This window comes from Macaca nemestrina, chromosome 6, assembly GCF_043159975.1.
Source record: "Macaca nemestrina isolate mMacNem1 chromosome 6, mMacNem.hap1, whole genome shotgun sequence".
Classification (NCBI taxonomy): Eukaryota; Metazoa; Chordata; class Mammalia; order Primates; family Cercopithecidae; genus Macaca; species Macaca nemestrina.
The window spans coordinates 101,832,579-101,857,680 of record NC_092130.1 but is presented as its reverse complement, the minus strand read 5'-3'; the positions used below and the strand labels follow the sequence as shown (position 1 = coordinate 101,857,680).

The window sequence follows — 25,102 nt, the reverse complement described above, 5'->3', positions numbered from 1 at the left end:
AGTAGAGGGTGGTTCACGAAGTTTAAAGAAAGAAGCTGTCTATACAACACAAATGCAAGGTGAAGCAGCACATACTGATGTAGATGTTGCAGTAAATCATCCACAAGACCAGCTAGATTATTGATGAAGGTGGCTATGCTAAACAGATTTTCATTATAGATTAATCAGCCTTCTATTGGAAGAAGATGCCACGTAGGACTGTTAGAGCTAAAGAGGAGAAGTCAATGCCTGGCTTCAAAACTTCAAAAGACAGGTTGACTCTTGTTAGGGACTAATGCAACTGGTGACTTTAGGTTGAAACCAATTCTCACATACCATTCTGAAAATCCTAGAACCCTATGCAAAATCTACTCTGCCTGTGCTCTGGAATTGGAACAATAAAGCTTGGATGACAGCACATTTGCTTGTTTACTGAATATTTAAAGCCCACTGTTGAGACCTACAGCTCAGAATAAAAGATTTCTTTCAAAATGTTACTGGAGTACTTTTGACTTTCAAGTCTTATTAAGAAATATATTTTGTAAGGCTATAGCTGCCATAGATAGTGATTCCTCTGATGGATCTCGACATAGTAAACTTAAAACCTTCTGGAAAGAATTCACCATTCTAGATGCCATTAAGAACATCTGTGATTCATGGGCGATCAAAATATCAACCTTAACAGGAGTTTGGAGGAAGATGATTCCAATCCTCATGGATGATTTTGAGGGGTTTAAGACTTTAGTATAGGAAGCAACTGCAAATGTGGTGGAAATAGCGAGACAACTAGAATTAGAAGTGGAGCCTAAAGATGTGACTGAATTGTTTAAATCTCATGATCAAATTTGAATGGATAAGGAGTTGCTTCTTATGAATAAGCAAAGAAAGTGGTTTCTTGAGACAAAATCTACTCCTGGTGTGGTGATGTGAACGTTGTTAAAATGACAACAAAGGATTTAAAGTATTCTATAAACTTAGTTGACAAAGCAGCAGCAGGGTGTAAAAGGATTGACTCCAATTTTCAAAGAAGTTTTACTGTGGGTAAAATGCTATTGAAAAGCAATGCATGCTGCAGATAAATCTTTCATGAAAGAAAAAGTCTATTGATGTGGCAAATTTCATTGTTGTCTTATTTTAAGAAATTGCCACAGCTACCTCAAACTTCAGCAACCACCACCATGATTGGGCAGTAGCCATCAACATCAAGGCAAGACCCTCTACTATCAAAAAGATTACAACCTGCTGAAGGCTCAGATGCTCATATTTTTTAGCAATAAAGTATTCTCAAACTAAGGTACATACATTGATTGTTTTAAGATATGCCTTTACGCACTGAATAGACTACAGTATAGTGTAAACGTAACTTTTATAGAAACTGGGAAAAAAATCATGTGACTCACTTTAGTTGACTTTCGCTTTACTGCAGTAGTCTGGAAGTAAACCTGCAATATCTCTGAGGTATGCCTGTTATGTTTATTGCAATTTTGACTTCTATACCCAAAAGAAAGAGAAGGGATAAATAAGGCCATGGAGCCAAAAGCTTATTTGGGAACCTGGGGTAATGAAGGACAAGGAAAGAGTAACTTGGCTATCAAAGAATTAAGAGTGACCCTTGAGAAAACTGAAAAATCTCTTAAATATATCTCTTTCTTTTAAAAAAAGTCTTCATGATAATGTAGCAAAAGTCAAAGGTGAAGTATGTTCTATTCTAAATGATCAGACTCCAAATCAACACTTGATTCATTCTTTGTTCCAATACTTAACCACAGCTACAATACTATCTACACTAAATTTTATGAAACTTAAACCTCCTTCATAATTTTACATTTTGATTTTGAGAAAAACTTCCAAGGAAATGTGAAAGGTATTAGGACTTTAAGTTCTTAAGGGATTCATTTAAGCTGGGTCTTTTTAGGACCAATTATCCATGGATTACTCTTACTTGTATCCTCATTTCCTTAGGCATCAATTGTTTTTTATACAAAGGTAGAGGTGTTGATTGAAAAGTTAGTTTTAAGTTTATGTTAGTAAAAAGAAAGCCAGAGAGCCAATTAATATGGTCTAGTTCAAACATGCCTTTATTTCAATGGCAAAAAAGCATTAATCTTACATAATTGTTGAACAGTTACATATGTCTTAAGAATAGTAAGCATACATCTTAAATAGCAACTCATAAAGTGTATGTTAAAATAGGCCCACCAGATTATACAAGATGAAATATAAATGTTTGTTGACAATTGGAACAAATACCTAATAAAATATTAAGAAACCAAGGTTTTAGAGTGTTAGTTCCTCACATCCCACATAAAACTTCCAATGCTGATCCATTACGTGGCATGGGAGAAATTCTTGATCACTGATTAATAGTATTTCATTTATTTGTAGATAACGTGGGATGCTTTGCATCAGCTCTCTGGAAGTTCCTGTTTAAAGAAGTATCAACAAATTAAAAACTTCCCTCTGAAATTTAAGATTTAAATTTTGCTATTACAAATCCCAGAATCCAATCAAGTCTAGGTGAGAGCACACATAGCAGGTTTTCTGATCAGGACCTTTTTCCTCAACCTATTTTCTGTACTCAGGACAAAGCTATGAACCAGCGTTGGCTGATCTTGGGAAAGAGGGGCCTGTTTGAAGTCTAAAACATCAGCAGAAAAAGGATAGTGGAAGTTTCTGAAGATAATTGTACAAACTCCTCTGTGCCTCAATTTCCAATAAATGGAGAATAAAACAGTTGTATTAAGTGAGATTTTGCATGTGAAATTCTTAGCATACTGCCGGGCAAACAGCAAATAATAATTACTAGATGCTGTTATTATTTAGTACTAAAGAGTGTTAGGCTGCAAGATTTCTAGTCCTGCCTCTGCCACAAACTTGGTGTGTGATCTCAAGCAAGTCATATGGCTTTTCCAGACTTCCATCTCTGAGATGTGAGAGGAGTGATGATGAAGAGAGTTCCTTTTGGCTCTGCCAGTCTAATGGGCCAATGGTCCTAAAACTGGTTTCTTCAAGCTCCCTGACAGTCTGAGAGATTTTTTTCTCTGAAATTGGCTATATGAGCTGTACATCATTCAGTAAGTTGAATCTTATTCCACAGATAGCAACAATATGAGCGTGACCTCTGTATGGCCAACCCTTTCTTCATACTTGGCCCACGTGCTTCTGGTAGAGTTGTTTTCAGCCTCCTGATTTGCTTAGATCTACACCAATGAGTGAACAGGTATAAATTCAGGGGTCAGAACATACCCCATTCAGAGGGAAGTGACATGCAATGAGATTTCTTTTTTTTTTTTTTTTGAGATGGAGTCTCACTCTGTCGCCCAGGCTGGAGTGCAAAGGCACAATCTTGGCTCAGTGCAACCTCCGCTTCCCAGGTTCAAGCGATTCTCCTGCCTCAGCCTCCCAAGTAGTTGGAATTACAGGTGCCCACCACCACACCCAGCTAATTTTTGTATTTTTAGTAGAGACAGGGTTTCGCCATGTTGCTTAGGCTGGTCTTGAACTCCTGACCTCAGGTGATCCACCCGCCTTGGCCTCCCAAAGTGCAATGAGATTTTTATTGGGTATTTTGGCAAAGAGTCACATACAGAGTCTTTTTTCTTAGACTTGAACTTGGAAGAACGTAGCCCTGGGATGATGAGAAGAAAGGCTATTAGGATAGAGCCAAAATGAGGAAATGGATCTGAGAAATGGAAAGCAAGAGAAACTAGTGCTTTGTCAAACATGCTCTTTGAACCCTGAATGAAACCTGAAGATCTGTTCCTGGTCTTTCATGTACATGAGTCAATAAAATTCCTTTTTGAGGGGTTTAAACCAGTCTGATTTGGGTTTTAAATCATCACTTATAATCCAAAGAATTTAAACTTTTTTACACATGTTCCATATGTAAACATAGTAATTCCCTTATTAGGAGCTTTGTTTTATAGACTTCCTGAAACAAGGTATCTCATAAAAGTTAGGGAACATTTTTTTTCTTAGGAAAAACCCATGGAAGTAAATCTTTACATATTAATTTAAATTCTTTTCATCAAATTTAGCCTAGTTTAATCATTTAAACACTATTATTTAACACTTGTCTTTTCCTCTATAAGATGCTGTCCCCCCACTTTAGTTATGATTTGAAAAACTTAATGCATCTACCATAATTTGTTTATAATTCATAATTCATTTCTCACTTTTCACTATTCAGGCATGTGCCAATACTTCTATAGAATTGATACTCAGAAGCAGAATTACTGAGTTGAGGGGTCTGTAAACATTTTACATTTTAAGAGGTTCTGCCAGAGTGCCCTCCGAAGTGCATCCTTTTATACTACCACCAACAGTATCATGAGACTACATGTGACAATACCTGTTCTTTTCTTCCACATCTTTGCCAATACTGAATGTTATCAGTCTTTTTATAAAAGTTTTGCCACTCTGATGGTAGAAAAATTTGTCTACTATTTTCATGGGCATCTTCCTGATTAGTATTTAGCATAAGCATCTTTCATATACTTAGCATCCATTAAAGCTTCTAGGACTAGGAAAGTGTCTATTAAAATTTTTGTCTGGGGCTGGGCATGGTGGCTCATGCCTGTAATCCCAGTACTTTGGAGATGGGTGGATTACCTGAGGTCAGGAGTTCAAGACCAACTTGGGCAATATAGCAAGACCTTGTCTCTATAAAACAAAATTTGTCTGCGTTGATTTGGTCAAATGTTAATCAGAGCATGGAGCTAATTAGGTCAGGAATTTAATATCTGTATGCATCAAAATTCTGTTCCAAAACTATTCCTTAGTTCACTGGGCACCTTCAGTGGAGCGTAAATGTTTCCTTAAATCTAGTGTTCCAAGTAAAATACAGTTAAAAGCTCATGTTTTGGTAACAGCTCTGAAGTATCTATATACTTAAATATTTAACTCAGCCACTGCTTTAGAGAACCACTCCTTATAGTTCTTATTCTATGAAGACTAAAATGAAGTTTTGAGGTAACTCATGTTTATAACTTTTCAACACATTAAATATTTTAATAATATTAAATATTTAATATTTAATAATTTAAATATTTAATATTTAATAATTTAAATATTTAATAATATTTAATATTAAAACATACATCATTATTTAGCAATACATTGAAATAACTGCTGGAAGTAGCTGCAATACTTCTTATTATCCCTTTCCACAATGTTATATGAAACTGCCAGCAAAATCAACAAGATCGTAATGCCAATTCAAGCACAGTCTAACTGACATCTGAGAAAAACTGTTCTTTTTTTTTTTTTGAGGTGGAGTCTCGGTCTTGTCACCCAGCCTGGAGTAAAATAGCGCGATCTCAACTTACTGCAACCTCCGCCTCCCAGGTTCAAGCAATGCTCTTGCCTCAGCCTCCCAAGTAGCTGGGATTACAGGCGCCCACCACCATGTCCGGCCAATTTTTTTGTAATTTTAGTGGAGACGGGGTTTCACCATGTTGGCCAGGCTGGTCTTGAACTCCCGATCTCAGGTGATCTGCCCACCTCGGCCTCCCAAAGTTCTGGGATTACAGGTATGAGCCACCACCGAACAGTCGAAAAACTGCTCTTAATAAAGCACAGCAGAGATGATTAGGGGTAGGGCAGGAATCTTTTGACACCATGGCACTGGCAGTTCCTAGACATGGTGCCAAAGGTGCAGAGCAGGGAGGCCTCTAGCTGAGAGGGTACACACAAAGCCCCATCACTTTACATTTGTGCTCTCTTATAGTCTTTACTCCTTCATAGCCAGTGTGACTCCAACCACATTATCCTGTTGTGAATCCACTGTGTGAATTTCCAGTGTAAAGTTTCCTGCAATGTGCCAGATTACCCAATACAATTTACTATGTCTAAATTGACATTAACTATTATTTTATAGATTCTTAAAAAGGACTTTTAGCAGAGGCTGTTAGTTGCCTCCATTTTTGCCTTTTTGTTTTTCTCCCATTAACAGAATCACAGGCAATGTGTCACACAGAAAAACTGTATTTTTCAGCCTTCTTTGCAGTTAGGTGTGGCATATGACTAAACTCTGGCTAAAGAGATATAAATCAAAGTGTTGTGTTTGACTTCAGGGAAGGTTCCTTAAGGGGACAGACAGCTAGGAAGCCCTTTTTTTGCCTCTCTACTTTCCTTCTTTCTAATGCCTAGAATGCAGATGTGATGGCTAGAGATTCATAACTATTTTGGATCATGAGTTTACTTCAGGATGTAAACCAGTACAAAGAAAGACAGAGTAGAAAGACTTGGTGACTCTGTGGCGCTGCTGTGCCTCATCTGGAATGCTACGGATCCAGACTTCTTAATGAAAGACTAAATCTTTGTGTGTTGAAACCACTGCTATTTGGGGTTTTCTGTTGCATGCAGCCAAACCTAATCCTACATCATACAGAACTTTTGAACTCTAAGAAGTAGATGAAATATTTCTGCAAAGACCACTAGGTCTGCCTTGGGGCTTTCTCTTTGGAGGCACAGAGAGATCATGAATATTTAAGCACACAGAGGATCATGATGTGAAAAAATACAAACTCCACAAAATATGCCAATTTTGGTATCATTTTTACTATAATAACTATATTACCAAACTTCTAATACACAAGGGCAGATTAATAGATGGCTGGAAAGATGAATACACACAGAAAAATCCATACTGTAAGGTATTGGTATTAGGACGTCAGAGTGTAAGACCTGATAGGTAAACGCAGCCATCTTTATGGTAATTCCTATTGTTCCATAGTGATTGTTTTAGGGACTTTTCATCTCATTTGATCCTCTTGAGATGATGTAGCCACATGTGAACTTGGGGAAAGTTGGGGAAAATCAGAGCAAGGTGGACTTGTGGGCATACAACCTTAGCATTTCTCTCCAAAAGGTAAGTCTTGCTACAAAAGTTACAGGCCTAGCCAAGTGCAGTGGCTCAAGCCTATAATCCAGGCTACATGGGAGGCTGAGATAGGAGGATCACTTGAGCCCAGGAGTTTGAGGCTGCAGTGAGCTATGATCCTGCCACTGCACTCCAGCTTGGGTGAGAAAGTAAGACTCCACCTCTTAAAAAAAAAGTCACAGGCCTAAATAAAAGTGCTTGCTTTAAAGGGAGGGCCAGACACTCTTCAAATAAGGTGAGCTTCATCTTATTTTTAATAAGAAATCATCACTATGTTGTTTACATAGAGAAGATTCATCCAAAGATGTTGTTCTGTACTACCATCCAAAGTACAGAACAACAGGCAATGAGCATATATTGGAAAGCTATGGTGTGCCAGGCATTGAAGAATATAAGAAGTAAGATTTCATAAAAATTCTGTGAACTCAAAGATCTTCTCAGTCTATCATGAAATAAAGATGATGTAACCAGCAATTATTTATAACATGGAGTGATATACATAAGATTTGATCATCTATTTGATCTATTTGCACAATATGTAGAATCTCAACACTTAAAAAAGTGAATGGAATTGAACATTTTCTTTTTTTTTTTTTTTTTTTTACCTTGTCCAAATTTTGTTTTCTCAAACATTGATTTGCTTGGTTCCTGTACTGGGTCATCTAAACAAGCAACTTCTGAAAGTGAAACAAATCGTTAGTAATAATTTTGCTGAATTAGGGGACTGCTCTGGTCAAATCAGGATGATGGTCACCCTACCGAAGGGAAATATAAATAGCTCTTTCTTGACATTTTAGGCTAGATGATTTAAAAATAAAATAATAAAATGAAAATAGCTCTTCCTAGTTCCCCTTATTCCCCAAAAACAGTATTCTAAAAAGTATGGTCATTAAAAAGCATAAGAGAACAGATTATGTTTGTGACCTGAGGTAGGGTGATGAAAGCCACACAAAATTATTATTATTTTTTTAGACTTTCTGGTCTCTACAGTGTCAGAGCCATGATTTCCATGATGATATTTTGATATGTAGAAGAGGGAGAAAGATTCTCTCCTGAGTGCTTTTCTTATAGTAGGGTTAGAGAGTTTTGCATTGTTCTAACTTGCCAGGTCTTTGGGTTTCTGTCAGGTACCACAAAACCAGCTATAGAAGAATTCTAATTAAGGAGATTCAAACAAAACTCCAACAGCAGCCTACAGAATGCCAGCAGGGCCCTGCCTGTAGATTCTTAGGTCCACACCAAGGTAGCAAGAAGCTGGTTGGCACACTGCTACCTCCATGGTTCTTAAATTAACATTAAATTTTTCTTTTCTTTTCTTTTCTTTTTTAAGGCAGAGTTTTGCTCTTGTCACCCAGGCTGGAGTGCAATGGCACAATAACATAACAATTTTCTGAAATATCTAATGGAAAGAAAAATCAGGATTTGTGAAAAGAAATTAATAACAGGAAATTATTTATATTACAGGCAACAGAAGTAGCAGTTCAGAACCCATTTCTGATTTCATGCTCACTTAACAGGGAGATTGTGTGCCCTCTGAGGAAGAAGATGCCTATCTAGGGTTGAAAACGCCTGCCTAGAACTAGAAAATCTGAGGAGCAGATGACCTTCACGATAGAAGGAAAAACCTACTGCTCTGCTTCGACTCTTAGGTTCGAAACCAGAAGAAAGCATTTGCTTGGTTTTCCTTCTAGTGTGTGTTTAGGGTGGGTGGCAGGGAGGGGGCAGAGAGAGAGAGAGAGAGAGAGAGAGAGAGAGAGAGAGATGGAGCGACGGGGGCGGAGAGAGAGAGAGGATAGAGTACTTTAGCAATTCCAATTCCACCCTCAGGAATCAAAGCAAAGGGGTGAATATCAAGGACTGTCAAATTATTATCTGCACAAGAGATCAAATACTATTAGTCATCCAGAGTCTATAGTCAGGCTGGCTGTGTAAGAGTCACCTCTAAAAATTCAGGTTACTGGGCCTTACCCCATGATTTGATTAGGTAGATTAGATAGGTAGTCAGGTTAGGAAACAAAGGCCATGAACTACTACAAGAACTCCCTTCAATTTCTTAAGCCCTTTAACTTCCCCAAAGTTATTAATGTTACCTGTTTTAATGTTACTAGTTATGAATGTTACCAGTTATTAATGTTGTCTGTTTCCCAAAAATGATGAAAAACACTTTTGAGGCTATCTTCAGAAAACTGTGGAGAATGCACCCTATTAATGGAGCCAGTTTTTGTGACAGAGGAGGATCCTGAGAAATTAGGGTGCAAAAGTTAGGAAATGAATGTAGTTTGAATTATTGGGGCTTGTTATAGGAAAGGAACAGTCCCAGGGAGGCCCTGGGTAGGGACTTGGTGATAGAAATCCTGTTTGTTTCTTGGCCCTGGTTATCACAGTGTCATCATTTTTTGTTTTGTACCTCCTCTCTTCTGTATTGTCCCCAAATGGTCAAAGACAGGGACACTAGGAAAAAAAAGAGGGGATGCTGTAGCAAAGGAGGGTAATATAACTGTAGTTATGGCTATTTTTCAGAAATGTGTGCTGCCTTTTTCCAGATCACTTCAAAATCTGCTGCTCATTGGTTTTAGTTTTCTCAGGCTAAAGGCTGTTCCATCTGATAAAGGGTATTAGTTTACTCTAATAAGCAAAGATTTATTTTAATGCCTATTTTTAGAAAATAAATAAAACCAAATCATGTCTTCTGAAAGAAAAACAATACTCATTTTTTCCTTTTATATGACACTTAAAAATCTATCCAAAGTAAGTACAGCATAGATTCAGAGAAAGGAATTGTGAGGGATAGAGTCATCTTCTTAAATTCTCCTGGAATTAACTAAGGTTAAAAATGGAGTGCTATAAAACAAACAGAAAATAACAAGTGTTGCAGAGATGCAGAAAAACTGGAACCCTTGTACATTGCTGTTGGGAATGTAAAATGATTCAGCTGCTACAGAAGACAGTTTCGCTGTGCTTCCTATATAGAATTACTATATAATAAATGATGAGTATCCCTAGTCCAAAACGTTTGGGACCAGAAGTATTTTGGATTTTAGATTTTTTCAAATTTTGGAATATTTGCATATACATGAGATATCTTGGGGATTGGCCCAAGTCTAAACATGAAATTCATTTATGTTTCATATACACCTATACACAAATCCTGAAGGTAATTTGATCCAATATTTTTAATAATTTTGTACATGGAACAAAGTTTTGACTGTGACTTGTCATATGAGGTCAGGTGTGGAATTTTCCACTTGTAGTAGCATGTCAGCACTGAAAAAATTTCAGGCTCTGAGATTTCAGATTTTGGATTTTTGAATTAAGGATGCTCAACTTGTATAATAATTACACTCCTAAGCACACACCTAAAAGAACTGAAACCAGGTGCCCAAATATACATATGTCTATTCATAGCAGCACTATCTCTAATAGCTAAAAAGGGGAAAGCAGGCCAGGCATGGTGGCTCACACCTGTAATCCCAGCAGTTTGGGAGGCTGAGGTGGGCAGATCACCTAAGGTCATGAGTTTGAGACCAGCCTGGCTAATATGGTGAAACCCCGTTTCTACTAAAAGCACAAAAAATTAGCCAGGTGTGGTAGCACGTGCCTATAATCCCAGCTACTCGGGAGGCTAAAGCAGGAGAATCACTTGAACCCAGGAGGCAGAGGTTGCAGTGAGCCGAGATCATGCCATTGCAATCCAGCTTGGGCAACAAGAGCAAAGCTCCGTCTCAAAAAAAGAAAAAAAAAAAAGCCTGGGGGTGGGGGAAGCACCCAAATGCCCATCAAAGGATGAGTGGACAAATTATGGTATATCCATATAATGGAATATTATTCAGTCACAAAAAGGAATGAAGTATGGATACATGCTATGATGTAGATGATCCTCAAAAACATTATATTAAGTGAAAGAAGTCAGACAAAAAAGGTCACATATATTGATTTCATTTATATGACATATTCAGAATAAGCAAATTCATACAGACAGAAAGCAGATTGGTCGTTTCCAGAAATCGGGAGGAGTAGAGAATGGGAAACAACTGCTGAGTGGGTACAGGGTTTCTTTTTGGGGTGATAAAAGTGTTTTAGAATTATATAGAGGTGGGTGGTTGCATGACATTGTGAATTTACTAAATGCCACTGAACTGTTCACCTTGAAATAGTCAATTATAATAATTGTTAGTTTCACATCAATGAGAAAAAAGACAAAATAAAATGAGTGCTTTTCCAGTAGGTTTTGGTGTTTTTATCCCACAACGAAGAAATGAGTGTCAGTCTGTACATACCTGGAAGACAAGGTTGATATTGCTGAGGTACTGAGTTTGGTTCTGGAAGTATGGGTGCATCCTCAGAAACATACTTTAAAAGCTCCTTCCCAAGATATGTAACCTGCACATAATTAAGCACAAAATTTACAAATCATACATTCTGTAAGAAGGCAATACACTTATGTCCTGAACATTGTAATTTTTATAAGGTTTTGGCTGTTGTATGTTGTGGATCAGCAAGCTTTAGTCCATGGTCAAATCCAACCTGCAACCTTCTTTTCTATAAATAATGTTTTATTGGAATACAGTGATGCTCATTCATTTACTTAACATCTATGGCTGCTTTCATGCTATAACATAATTGACACAGACCACATGTCCATGAAGCCCAAAATATTTACTATGTGGCCTTTTACAGAAAAAATGCATTGACCCTTGTTGTGTGATATTAATTCACTCACCTATTCACTTATTCAACAACTATTAATCCAGCACCTGCTACTTTATAACTTTAAAATTTTAATGTTACATTAATAAAATTAAGGCATAAAAGTAATGGTATTTTTCAAGAAATCAGATATTTAACTGATTAAATTAATAACATTTCAGGTCTAGATATCCACTTTTTTTTGGTGGTTTGTGAACTTAGATATATCGTTATCAGTGCAAAAAGTCAGAGCTTAGAAATATCTACACACAAATAGCCAGGGCTGAGGCAGAAACGGTAAATTCTGCCAGAAATGTTCTGGGCCCAAGGGTCTTTGGGTTCTTTACTCTTAGCTTTAGGATAATCTATTAATATACCTCCAGATATTGGTTGACTGTGGGCAAAGCATCAAGATTCAACTTGAACATCCCTTCCTCCAGGATGCCTCCCTATAACTTCTAGATTCAAGTAATGATCCTCCTCTAGGTTCCCAAAACTTCTTTACTCATATTTCTGTCATGGTACTTACCTCATATAAATGAAATTATGTTTTAATACATCTGTTTCTATTAAACCATAAGCTCTTTGAGGACAGGGTCTGTATCATATTCATTTGAATACTCTCAGCAGTTCACAGAGTGCCTGATGATACTGGATAAAAGACTCTGAAGTCCCGACTCTTTTTCTTTTCTTTTAATTTTTTTTTTTTTGAGAGAGTCTCACTCTGTCACCCAGGCTGGAGTACACTGGCGTGATCTCGGCTCACTGCAACCTCCACCTCCTGAGTTCAAGCAATTCTTATGCCTCAGTCTCCCATGCCTCAGCCTCCCATGCCTTAGCCTCCCTAGGAGCTAGAATTACAGGTGTGTGCCACCATGCCTGGCTAATTTTTGTATTTTTAGTAGATACAGGGTTTTGCCATGCTGGCCAGGGTGGTCTCGAACTCCTGACCTCAAATGATCCACCTGCCTCAGCCTCCCAAAGTGCTGGGATTACAGGTGTGAGCCACCGTGCCTGGCTGTGAAGTCCCAACTCTTAAGAAAGATTCTCAAATTCCCTAAGCCTCAATTTGTGTTTGTAAAAAAAAATGTCTCCAGCTTATTAAATTGTTGTGAGGATTAAAAGTGATAATGCAAGAAAAGCATCTGGCATACTGTGTAGTACATTCCGAGTACTCAATAAATGTTAAATTGAACAGCGTGAGAAAGGTCTAGGGGATCTTAAAGGTACAGATACCCTTTGGGCTCAATCCTATGACCAAACAAAGCCTGGCAATGAAAATGGAACAGACCAGCCTACTCAATGTGTCAATCCCTTTTCACTTGCCATAGAAAGTGGAGGAGAGGCCCCTGAATGCCATTTGTCAGTTCTCCAAACAACCAGTTATTGGAAATAATAGATTTTGTATGTGTTACACCCTGACAATGTCCAACACATCTCATGAATCCATCAAAGTGCAGGCTCAGTATGTTCGCACCTATATCTCAGACTTTAAAAATATTATTAGTTAGTGCTGGGCAATATAAGATGACTTACACATTCCACTGCAGGTAATTCAGATAAAGAATACAGTTTTAAGAATATCCACCGAGTTAAAAATCTATTTTCCATTAGGAGTGATTTATTGAACAGGTTAATGAATAGATCTCAAAATGAACAGACACTAGATCACTTCTAGAAAATGTGCATTTCATATTAGTGTTGTGAAAAACCTCCAGTGGGCTAAAGCATAAAGGCAGTCATTACATCTGTGTATGACTCAAACTCTGAATCCTGAACTACATTTCTCTGGATTCAAATCTAGCTCATATGCCTACTCTGACAGAGGCATGGTAGGAAGAGCTGGAGGCTAAGTTCTTAGGCTCTTGAACAACATAGCCTCCAGTGATCTCAGCAACTTCACTGTCCAAACCTATTTTGATGAAGGGCAGCTGACAGGATGCCAGATGAGAACATGTAAGAGAGATGGAGCTTAGTGTAAGGCATGTTCGGTGAGGATATCTGTAGGTTGTTGTGCTGGGCCACTGATGCTTTCCCTGAAGCTCTTACAACACTCCATTATTCCTTAGAAATTAGTCTATGCTGAGACTGGATTAAGAAAATATGGCACATACACACCATGGAATACTATGCAGCCATAAAAAAGGATGAGTTCATGTCCTTTGTAGGGGCATGGATGAAGCTGGAAACCATCATTCTGAGCAAACTATCACAAGGACAGAAAACCAAACACCGCATGTTTTCACTCATAGGTGGGAATTGAAAAATGGGAACACTTGGACACAGGAAGGGCAACATCACACGCTGGGGCCTGTCGTGGGGTGGGGAGGAGAGTGGGGGAGGGATAGCATTAGGAGATATACCTAATGTAAATGACGAGTTAATGGGTGCCGCACACCATCATGGCACATGTATACATATGTAACAAACCTGCACGTTGTGCACATGTACCCTAGAACCTAAAGTGTAATAACAACAAAAAGAGGAAATTATGCTGATTCTCCAATATCATACTAGGGAAAAGCAGGGAATGTAGAATGTCTGTGTGTGTGTGTGTGTGCGTGTGTGCATGTTTGAGGAAAATAGATGACTCAGCCAGCCAGTATTCTGGAAATGTAGTTAATGAGCCAAGTGAAATTATTAATCAACTTTATTTTGGTAAGGTCTCTGGGATAAATAAAGTACAGTATTGTCATTATTAATTGCCATAATAAATATTTCTCTACATCTTATGTAGTAATATGCATCAAAAAAGAATGAAACATAACCTGCCTTTGCATATACTTCCCTTCTGGGACTCCATTTTATTTGAAAATATCAGCCCATTTTCATATGTCTTCAGAAGAACCATTTGTTGGTGTTGACTAATAGAAATCTGTTCATGGATGGCCAGGCATGGTGACTCACACCTGTAACCCCAGCACTTTGGGAGGCCGAGGTTAGGGGATCGCCTGAGGTCAGGAATTTGAGACCAGCCTGGTCAACGTGGTGAAACCCCATCTCTACTAAAAATACAAAAATTAGCTGGGCGTGGTGGTAGTCCCAGCTACTTGTAAGGCTGAGGCAGGAGAATCACTTGAACCTGGGAGGCAGAGGCTATAGTGATCCAAGATCGGGCCACTGCACCCCAGCCTGGGCAACAGAGCAAGACTCTGGCTCAAAAAGAAAAAAAAAAAAAAAAAGAAAAAAAACGAAAGAAAAGAAATCTGTTCATGGATGATCAAATAACTACTTTTATTCCATTGCAAGTTTTAAGAAGTCAATCTTACAAAGTTTCACTGCTCCAAGAGGAGTAGAAGGAGGAAAGAATAATTGCTTTTCACCTCAGGGTGGAAAAAGAGCAAATAAAACAATAAAAAAAACTGTAGGTTTTCTTTTAAATTCATTGTAACACAAAATACATTGTGGCTAAGAAAATAAAAATATTTCTCAAATAAAATATTTCTTTAGGAATTCAGAATATAAGACAGAAAGTAGTTTCAAAGTGCAAAAACTGCCTTGGAAGAGCTGTTTCTATGGAAATGATGCAGGTAAAGCTCACCTTCATGGTACCAACCTCCCCATTCCAGACTCTTTTTTCACACTCCCAACACTCTATGTAGCTAGAGGCAAGAGAAGGCCCTTCACATTATTTATATTTTCAGGATTCAAAACTCCTGGATATTTGTATTTTAAAAGAGGTCCACATATCTAACCACCTCCTTCTTTTTCTTTGTGTTCTAAAATGTAGCTGAGTAGAAGCTAGGTTCATAGGAGGTTTGGGACACATTGAGAGTATGAGTAATTGACAGAATGAGGCTGTCTGTTGAGATGAACAATTTCCATCAGTTTCTATACTCCCACCCCAACCTTTTCACATATTGATATTCTTAATCATGATGGTGAGAGGAATTTTTCTTAAAAAGTATGTGTGTGTTGGGGAGGTGGGAGGTGAGGGGAACCACAGAAAAAAGTTATCACTAAATCCAAAGGAGTGGAAAGGGTGGAAATAAGCGTGGAAATTCAGGGAGGCATCCGGGGAAGTATGTTTGCAGAAGAGATCTGTCTAATGTTCCTTGAAGCACTGCCTAAAATAGCAGCCTACTTTTCATCTGCAGTAATTCACTGTTGAGTATTTACAAAAATAAACCATCATTTCCATTCATACGATTCTTACGATTTTCATCCTGCAACTGTATCACAGAAAGGCATTTTTCCTGTGGAAGTAGGCAACAGTTGCTGCACATGACTAAGGCTTTGCATACATTCATAAAGGTGGCTAGATTGTACTGTGTGCTCTTTTGAGTTCAGAGCAACCTGTTTCTAATGAAAGGAATGTGTGCCTCTCTTGTGCCATTATAAATACAGAAAAGAATGTATAGGGAATCAGAAAATCAGGTTCTAGTTCTGGTTCTGCCTGGCCTCGAGACCAAATCAGGTCATTTAACCTCCCAAATCTTTGTTTTCACATCCATGAACAGAAATAATAGTTGATCTTCCTGCCTCATAAAGTTGTATAAAACTGCTTTATAAATCAAACAGTGCTATTCAAGCTCCACAATCGCTATGTTGGAAGGGTCTTTAGATATCACCTAGCACTACTTATTTCATGCATAAGAAAGCTGAAGTTCAGAAAGGTGAAATGGCTTGACCCAGATTAATCATTCTTACTGAGGTTGCACATTAGAATTGCCTGGAATGCTTTTTCAAATATTGCCACTTGGTCCCTACATAGATATTAGATCAGAAGCTATGGGCTTGGAGTCTGCTAGGCACTAGTGGTTTCTAAAGGCCCTCAAGTGATTCCAATGTGATTGAAAACCATTGCCCAGATAATATAACTTATAAAGAGTGGAACCAGGAACTAGCTTGGTCTGCTGCCTCCCACCCACAAATTACTCTGCCACACCAGAATGTTGTCCAACAGCTGGGAGGCTGCAGAAAAGAAGTCAGTGATGCCCTCTCTGAGTAAGCATCAGGATTTCCTTGGCAAAGCTGTTCAGCAACTGCTTGGGTTGGAAGTTTGAGTCATCTCTGCACCTACTGGCTCTGTCGCTCTGTCAGATACAGGGCAATATCTTGTTTTCTGGCATTCCTTGCCTGACCATCACCCACTCCTGGTCCCATACCCCACCACCACTCTCAGAACTAGTCAGTAGAAATGTTCACATTTTTTTTTAAATTTTTTTATTATTATTATACTTTAAGTTGTAGGGTACATGTGCATAACATGCAGGTTTGTTACATATGTATACTTGTGCCATGTTGGTGTGCTGCACCCATCAACTCGTCATTTACATCAGGTATAACTCCCAATGCAATCCCTCCCCCCTCCCCCCTCCCCATGATAGGCCCCGGTGTGTGATGTTCCCCTTCCTGAGTCCAAGTGATCTCATTGTTCAGTTCCCACCTATGAGTGAGAACATGCGGTGTTTGGTTTTCCATGTAGCAAAAAGTTCCTTTCATCAAGAAGTGACTGAATTCAGGAGTTACTCCAAGACAAGAAGAGGCAGAGGTTTATGTGGTAAATTTTAAAAGACTTTAAAAGAGCCTTTTAAATACTGTAAAGAAAATCACTAGGGTAATGTTTCTCAGCTTGGGGTATTTACTAGAAGTACATCAGTGCCCATAGTAATTTTTAAAACTCTATTTTCATTTTTTTGATAATCTAAAGAAAATAAGCCTGTTTAGATATCTGTAGGAATATGTTATATCTGAGAATTGCTCTACTTTTAGTGCCCACATTCGCATGTGGCTTCACTATCACATAGGTGCTAAACAGTATGACTCTAATTGACATGGCTATGAGAAAATACTAGAGGCAATGAGATATAAATGAGGCATTAGTACAGAGTAAGGGCCAAATGATGTCACAGCCAGCTATTCAAAGGCAGGAAATAACAGTAGTTCTAAGAGAGAAACAGAGTGGGCAAATGGAATCATCACCAGGCACACTGCAGCACAGGCATGTTGAGCTCAAAAGAACCTAAGCTACAGCATTCAGTATGCTGTCTGTCCTGTGAGCAAAGATTCAGTTTCAGAAAAACAGTATAATCTATCATAAGTTTAAGAAACCTTGTAACAAAACGGAATTTTCATGGGCAAGATGTTAATTACTAACTTTTAGATACGAATTAAGAATCCATGGAAAGGATTGGGCAAACGGGCTAAGATGAACTGAAAGCAGATGGCCTGGTGACTCCAGGAGTGGGAAATAAAAACAAACTTTGGGAAAATAAAAAGTCAGACAGACCATATAGCAGATAGAATCCAGAATGTGCTGATGTAAGTGAAGGAACTGAAACAGTGCTAGATGCACTTGCCAACAAGGTCTAGGAGACCAGAATGCAGAGTTGGGCACAGAGTCTGGGACACAGAACATAGACTTTGAGGGCACAAAAGGGACTGGGAGGGAGAGTGGGTAGACCTGGGTTAAACAAAAAAGAGGAGAGAAAGCTGTGCTTCCTATTACTGGTAAACTGAGGTTTACTGTAATGGTTAGTAGAGGTTGAGTGTATCTTCTAGTCTTTGAAACACTCACGGCAGATGTCTGAAGACTCAGACTTTCCTGAAGAATCATTTTAAGACTGTTCCTGAAGTAGTGCCATGGACATCTGGAGGTGGATGAACACTAGACCTCAAGAATATCAGTCATTACTGGGCTTATAACTCAGAAGCCAGAACTGAGAGGGAGCCTACTAAGTCTAGGAGGTCTAAATGAAAGTAATTCATTTTGAAGGGCTAGCAATTCATGAATAAGGACATGTTCAAACATAAAAATACATGATAATTTCTGTGGGTCTTAGGCCTCTTGCCCATTTCTTTTGTATTTAGGAGATTTTGCTTTACTTCATTAGAATAATAACATATATTAACTAAGTTACCAATATACCAGTGGTTCCAAATTTTCCATACAGAGTTACAAAGACCTGAAATCCCTTGGGAGATCAAATGGGAAGATTAAAGGCATTAAAGTTCTGAGACTAGATAAGGAGTAAGAAAGGGAAGGTGCAGTCAGCTATGCAACCATGCCCACGGTGAATTCTGGCAAATAGGACTTGTGGGAAAAAGTGACGTGTTTATTCTGTGACATGCATGTAGCATGATATGCATGTAACATATACACAATGAACACATGAAAACAAAACTAGCTTGGAGATCTTTCAGATTTCCTTAAAAATACTTTCAACATAAAAATATGTACTTTTCCATTTGAATATGAAGTTAAAGATAAACTTAAGAATGACCCACCTTACTCCAAGCATAATTCCAGGTCACATAACTGTTGCCTCCCAGAAGATCCTTGAGCCAGGTGACTGGGCTTTTATAAATCTGACCACTTTCTACCTTAAGTTTACCATTCAATAAAATGCTGGCTTTGTGGGTAGTCTCCTGAAGTGAAAAATAAAAAAAAAATTAGGGTCAAAAATAGCTGAAATATGTGAACTTTTGCTTCTGGCCATGACAAAGTAACAGGGACCAGATACACCCTAACACCTGATTTTTTAATTTTTGTATACAAATTTAATGTATCTAGATATGGTCATAAGGGCATGCAGCAAATCATGAACCATCTAGTCAACAAAATCTACAAAAATTGGATTAAAAAGGTGAGTCTATGGTATTTGAACCAAGACTGCATCTTCCCTCCCTACTCTCAGCTCTGTGAAGTGGAAACTCCACTCTAGATTGCTGTAGTCAAGACTACAGGGCTCCCTGTTACAGAGCTGTCTTCCTGGGAGGGGCATAACTTCAGCATTGCTCATCCTGCCCCCAGCCACTGTTGCTAACGCTAAGTTGCCAGCAACTATAGCCAAAGGGTGGAGGCTCCCTTCTCCTGCCTAGCTGTGAGTGTTGAGACAGAGGCTCCACCTTTGGCATGGCACCACTGAGAATGCTGGGATCCCGATCACCCTTGCTTTGGCTTGTAAGGTGGTGGTTTCACATTGGGAGAGGCAAACTGAAAAGACATGAAGCTACTGTCTCCCCTCTACCAAATGCTCAGCTCCTAAAGCAAGGGTATCACTTGAAAAATCACCTTTGTCCCCACCCTCAGCTCCAGGGCCATGGCTCAGGGATTCTGCCTGAGAAGAGAAGTAGGCCTTAAAATAGATAGCTCCTAATCTCCTGCCGAAGGAATTAACTTCATTTGCAACAGAGCATGAAGAAGGCCCAGTGTGTGATGTTCCCCACCCTGTGTTCAAGTGTTCTCATTGTTCAATTTCCACCTATGAGTGAGAAAACGCGGTGTTTGGTTTTCTGTCCTTGCGACAGTTTGCTCAGAATGATGGTTTCCAGCTTCATCCATGCCCCTACAAAGGACATGAACTCATCCTTTTTATGGCTGCATCATATTCCATGGTGTATATGTGCCACATTTTCTTAATCCAGTCTATCATTGATGGACATTTGGGTTGGTTCCAAGTCTTTACTATTGTGAATAGTGCCACAGTAAACATATGTGTGCATGTGTCTATATAGCAGCATGATTTATAATCCTTTGGGTATATATCCAGTAATGGGATGGCTGGGTCAAATGGTATTTCTAGTTCTAGATCCTTGAGGAATCGCCACACTGTCTTCCACAATGGTTGAACTAGTTTACAGTCCCACCAACAGTGTAAAAGTATTCCTATTTCTCCACATCCTCTCCAACACCTGTTGTTTCCTGACTTTTTAATGATCGTCATTCTAACTGGTGTGAGATGGTATCTCATTGTGGTTTTGATTTGCATTTCTCTGATGGCCAGTGATGATGAGCATTTTTTCATGTGTCTGCTGGCTGCATAAATGTCTTCTTTTGAGAAGTGTCTGTTTGTATCCTTTGCCCACTTTTTGATGCAGTTGTTTGATTTTTTCTTGTAAATTTAAGTTCTTTGTAGATTCTGGATATTAGCCCTTTGTCAGATGGATAGATGGTAAAAATTTTCTCCCATTCTGTAGGTTGCCTGTTCACTCTGATGGTAGTTTCTTTTGTTGTGCAGAAGCTCTTTAGTTTAATTAGATCCCATTTGTCAATTTTGGTTTTTGTTGCCATTGCTTTTGGTGTTTTAGTCATGAAGTCCTTGCCCATGCCTATGTCCTGAATGGTATCGCCTAGGTTTTCTTCTAGGGTTTTTATGGTTTTAGGTCTGACATTTAAGTCTTTAATCCATCTTGAATTAATTTTTGTATAAGGTGTAAGGAGGGGATTCAGTTTCAGCCTTCTACACATGGCTACCCAGTTTTCCCAGCACCACTTATTAAATAGGGAATCATTTCCCCATTTCTTGTTTTTGTCAGGTTTGTCAAAGATCAAATCTGTGTAGATATGTGGTATTATTTCTGAGGGCTCTGTTCTGTTCCATTGGTCTATATCTCTGTTTTGGTACTAGTACCATGCTGTTTTGGTTACAGTAGCCTTGTAGTATCCTTTGAAGTCAGGTAGCGTGATGCATCCAACTTTGTTCTTTTGGCTTAGGATTGTTTTGGTAATGCGGGTTCTTTTTCGGTTCCATATGAACTTTAAAGTAGTTTTTTCCAATTCTGTGAAGAAAGTCATTGGTAGCTTGATGGGGATGGCATTGAATCTGTAAATTACCTTGGGCAGTATGGCCATTTTCACGATATTGATTCTTCCTATCCATGAGCATAGAATGTTCTTCCATTTGTGTGTGTCCTCTTTTATTTCGTTGAGCAGTGGTTTGTAGTTCTCCTTAAAGAGGTCCTTCACATCCCTTGTAAGTTGGATTCCTAGGTATTTTAGTCTCTTTGAAGCAATTGTGAATGGGAGTTCACTCATGATTTGGCTCTCTGTCTGTTATTGGTGTATGGGAATTCTTGTGATTTTTGCACATTGATTTTGTATCCTGAGACTTTGCTGAAGTTGCTTATCAGCTTAAGAAGGCTTTGGGGTGAGACGATGGGGTTTTCTAAATATACAATCATGTCATCTGAAAACAGGGACAATTGGACTTCCTCTTTTCCTAATTGAATTCCCTTTATTTCTTTCTCCTGCCTGATTGCCCTAGCCAGAACTTCCAACACTATGTTGAATAGGAGTGGTGAGAGAGGACGTCCCTGTCTTGTGCCAGTTTTCAAAGGGAATGCTTCCAGTTTTTGCCCATTCAGTATGATATTGGCTGTGGGTTTGTCATAAATAGCTCTTATTATTTTCAGATATGTCCCATCAGTACCTAGTTTATTGAGAGTTTTTAGCAAGAAGGGCTGTTGAATTTTGTCGAAGGCCTTTTCTGCATCTATTGAGATAATCATGTGGTTTTTGTCTTTGGTTCTGTTTTTATGATGGATTACATTTATTGATTTTCATATGTTGAACCAGACTTGCACCCCAGGGATGAAGCCAACTTGATCATGGTGGATAAGCTTTTTGATCTGCTGCTGGATTCGGTTTGCCAGTATTTCATTGAGGATTTTTGCATCGATGTTCATCAGGGATATTGGTCTAAACTTCTCTTTTTTTGTTGTGTCTCTACCAGGCTTTAGTATCAGGATGATGCTGCCTCATAAAATGAGTTAGGGAGGATTCCCTCTTTTCCTATTGATTGGAATAGTTTCAGAAGGAATGGTACCAGCTCCTCCTTGTACCTCTGGTAGAATTAGCCTGTGAATCCATCTGGTCCTGGACTTTTTTTGGTTGCCAGGCTATTAATTATTGCTTCAATTTCAGAGCCTGTTATTGGTCTATTCAGAGACTCAACTTCTTCCTGGTTTAGTCTTGGGAGGGTGTATGTGTCCAGGAATTTATCCATTTCTTCTAGATTTTCTAGTTTATTTGTATAGAGGTATTTATAGTATTCTCTGATTGTAGTTTGTATTTCTGTGGGATCAGTGATGATATCCCCTTTATCATTTTTTATTGTGCCTATTGGGTTCTTCTCTCTTTTCTTCTTTACTAGTCTTGCTAGTGGTCTATTAATTTTGTTGATCTTTTCAAAAAATCAGCTCCTGGATTCATTGATTTTTTGAAGTTTTTTTTTTGTGTCTCTAACTCCTTCAGTTCTGCTCTGATCTTAGTTATTTCTCGCCTTCTGCTAGCTTTTGAATGTGGTTGCTCTTGCTTCTCTAGTTCTTTTAATTGTGATGTTAGGGTGTCAATTTTAGATCTTTCCTGCTTTCTCTTGTGGGCATTTAGTGCTATAAATTTCCCTCTACATACTGCTTTAAATGTGTCCCAGAGATTCTGGTATGTTGTATCTTTGTTCTCATTGGTTTATTTCTGCCTTCATTTCGTTAAGTACCCAGTAGTCATTCAGGAGCAGGTTGTTCAGTTTCCATGTAGTTGAGCAGTTTTTAGTGAGTTTCTTAATCCTGAGTTCTACTTTGATTGCACTGTAGTCTGAGAGACAGTTTGCTATAATATCTGTTCTTCTACATTTGATGAGGAGTGCTTTTCTTCCAACTATGTGGTCAATTTTGGAATAAGTGTGATGTGGTGCTGAGAAGAATGTATATTCTGTTGATTTGGGGTGGACAGTTCTGTAGATGTCTATTAGGTCTGCTTGGTGAAGAGCTGAGTTCAATTCTTGGATATCCTTGTTAACCCTCTGTCTTGTTGATCTGTCTAATGTTGACAGTGGGGTGTTAAAGTCTCCCATTATTATTGTGTGGGAGTCTAAGTCTCTTTGTAGATCTCTGTGGACTTGCTTTATGAATCTGGGTGTTCCTGTATTGGGTGTATATATATTTAGGATAGTTAGCTCTTCTTGTTGAATTGATCCTTTACCATTATGTAATGGCCTTCTTTGTCTCTTTTGGTCTTTGTTGGTTTAAAGTCTGTTTTATCAGAGACTAGGATGCAACCCCTGCTTTTTTCTATTTTCCATTTGCTTGGTAGATCTTCCTCCATCCCTTTATTTTGAGCCTATGTGTGTCTCTGCCCATGAGATGGGTCTCCTGAATACAGCACACTGTTGGGTCTTGACTCTTTTTCCAATTTGGCAGTCTGTGTCTTTTAACTGGAGCAGTTAGCCCATTTTCATTTAAGGTTAATATTATTATGTGTTAATTTGATCCTGTCATTATGATGTTAGCTGGTTATTTTGCTCGTTAGTTGATGCGGTTTCCTCTTAGCATTGATGGTCTTTACAATTTGACATGTTTTTGCAGGGGCTGGTACCAGTTGTTCCTTTCCATGTTTAGTGATTCCTTCAGGAGCTCTTGTAAGGCAGTCCTGGTGGTGACAAAATCTCTCAGCATTTGCTTGTCTTTTAAGGATTTTATTTCTCCTTCACTTGTGAAACTTAGTTTGGCTGGATATGAAATTCTGGGCTGAAAATTCTTTAAGAATGTTGAATATTGGCCCCCACTGTCTTCTGGCTTGTAGAGTTTCTGCCAAGAGATATGCTGTTAGTTTGATGGGCTTCCCTTTGTGAGTAACTTGACCTTTCTCTCTGGCTGCCCTTAACATTATTTCCTTCATTTCAACTTTGGTGAATCTGACAATTATGTGACTTGGAGTTGCTCTTCTTGAGGAGTATCTTTATGGCGTTCTCTGTATTTCCTGAATTTGAATGTTGGCCTGCCTTGCTAGGTTGGGGAAGTTCTCCTGGATAATATCCTGAAGAGTGTTTTCCAATTTGGTTCCATTCTCCCTGCCACTTTCAGGTACACTGATCAGATGTAGATTTGGTCTTTTCACATAGTCCCATATTTCTTGGAGTCTTTGTTTGTTTCTTTTTACTCTTTATTCTCTAAACTTCTCCTCCTGTTTCATTTCATTCATTTGATCTTCAATCACTGATACCCTTTCTTCCACTTGATCGAATTGGCTACTGAAGTTTGTGCATGCGTCATGTAGTTCTCGTGCCATGGTTTTTAGCTCCATCAGGTCATTTAAGGTCTTCTTTATGCTGTTTATTCTAGTTAGCCATTCGTCTAATTTTCTTTCAAGGTTTTTAGCTTCTTTGCGATGGGTTTAAACATCCTCCTTTAGCTTGGAGTTTGTTATTACCAATCATTTGAAGCCTTCTCTCCACCCCTCAAAGTCATTCTCCATCCAGCTTTGTTCTGTTTCTGGCGAGGAGCTGCGTTCCTTTGGAGGAGAAGAGGCACTCTGATATTTAGAATTTTCAGCTTTTCTGCTCTGGTTTCTCCCCATCTTTGTCATTTTATCTACCTTTGGTTTTTGATGATGGTGACGTACAGATGGAGTTTTGGTGTGGATGTCCTTTCTGTTTGTTAGTTTTCCTTCTAACAGTCAGGACCCTCAGCTGCAGGTCTGTTGGAGTTTGCTGGAGGTCCACTCCAGACCCTGTTTGCCTGGGTATCACCGGCAGAGGCTGCAGAACAGCAAATATTGCAGAACGGAAAATGTTGCTGCCTGATTCTTCCTCTGGAAGCTTCGTCTTAGAGGGGCACCCAGCCGTATAAGGTGTCAGTCAGCCCCTACTGGGAGGTACCTCCCAGTTAGGCTACTCGGTGTTCAGGGACCCACTTGAAGAGGCAGTCTGTCCGTTCTCAGATCTCAAACTCCATGCGGGGAGAACCACTAATCTCTTCAAAGCTGTCAGATGGACGTTTAAGTCTGCAGAAGTTTCTGCTGCCTTTTGTTCAGCTATGTCCTGCCCCCAGAGG

The 25,102-nt window shown here is 38.8% G+C and overlaps 1 protein-coding gene across 4 annotated transcripts in view; it reads right to left on the bottom strand.

Annotated features, from left to right (window-relative positions):
* Positions 1-1,156: 1,156 nt before the first annotated feature.
* Positions 1,157-25,102, bottom strand: part of LOC105475134 (ankyrin repeat domain 31) — a 162,312-nt gene continuing 138,366 nt past the window's right edge. For 3 of the 4 annotated variants that reach the window (XM_011730155.3, XM_011730157.3, XM_011730160.3), the window contains 4 exons: positions 18,779-18,919; positions 11,140-11,242; positions 7,468-7,539; positions 1,158-2,402 (listed from right to left, as the gene is read on the bottom strand). In XM_011730155.3, the coding sequence (XP_011728457.2) occupies positions 2,257-2,402; positions 7,468-7,539; positions 11,140-11,242; positions 18,779-18,919 (462 nt within the window). In that variant the 3' untranslated portion in view covers positions 1,158-2,256. Of the gene's footprint in view, positions 2,403-7,467; positions 7,540-11,139; positions 11,243-18,778; positions 18,920-25,102 lie in introns of all 4 variants that reach the window. The other variant, XM_011730158.3, reaches the window with a different exon arrangement.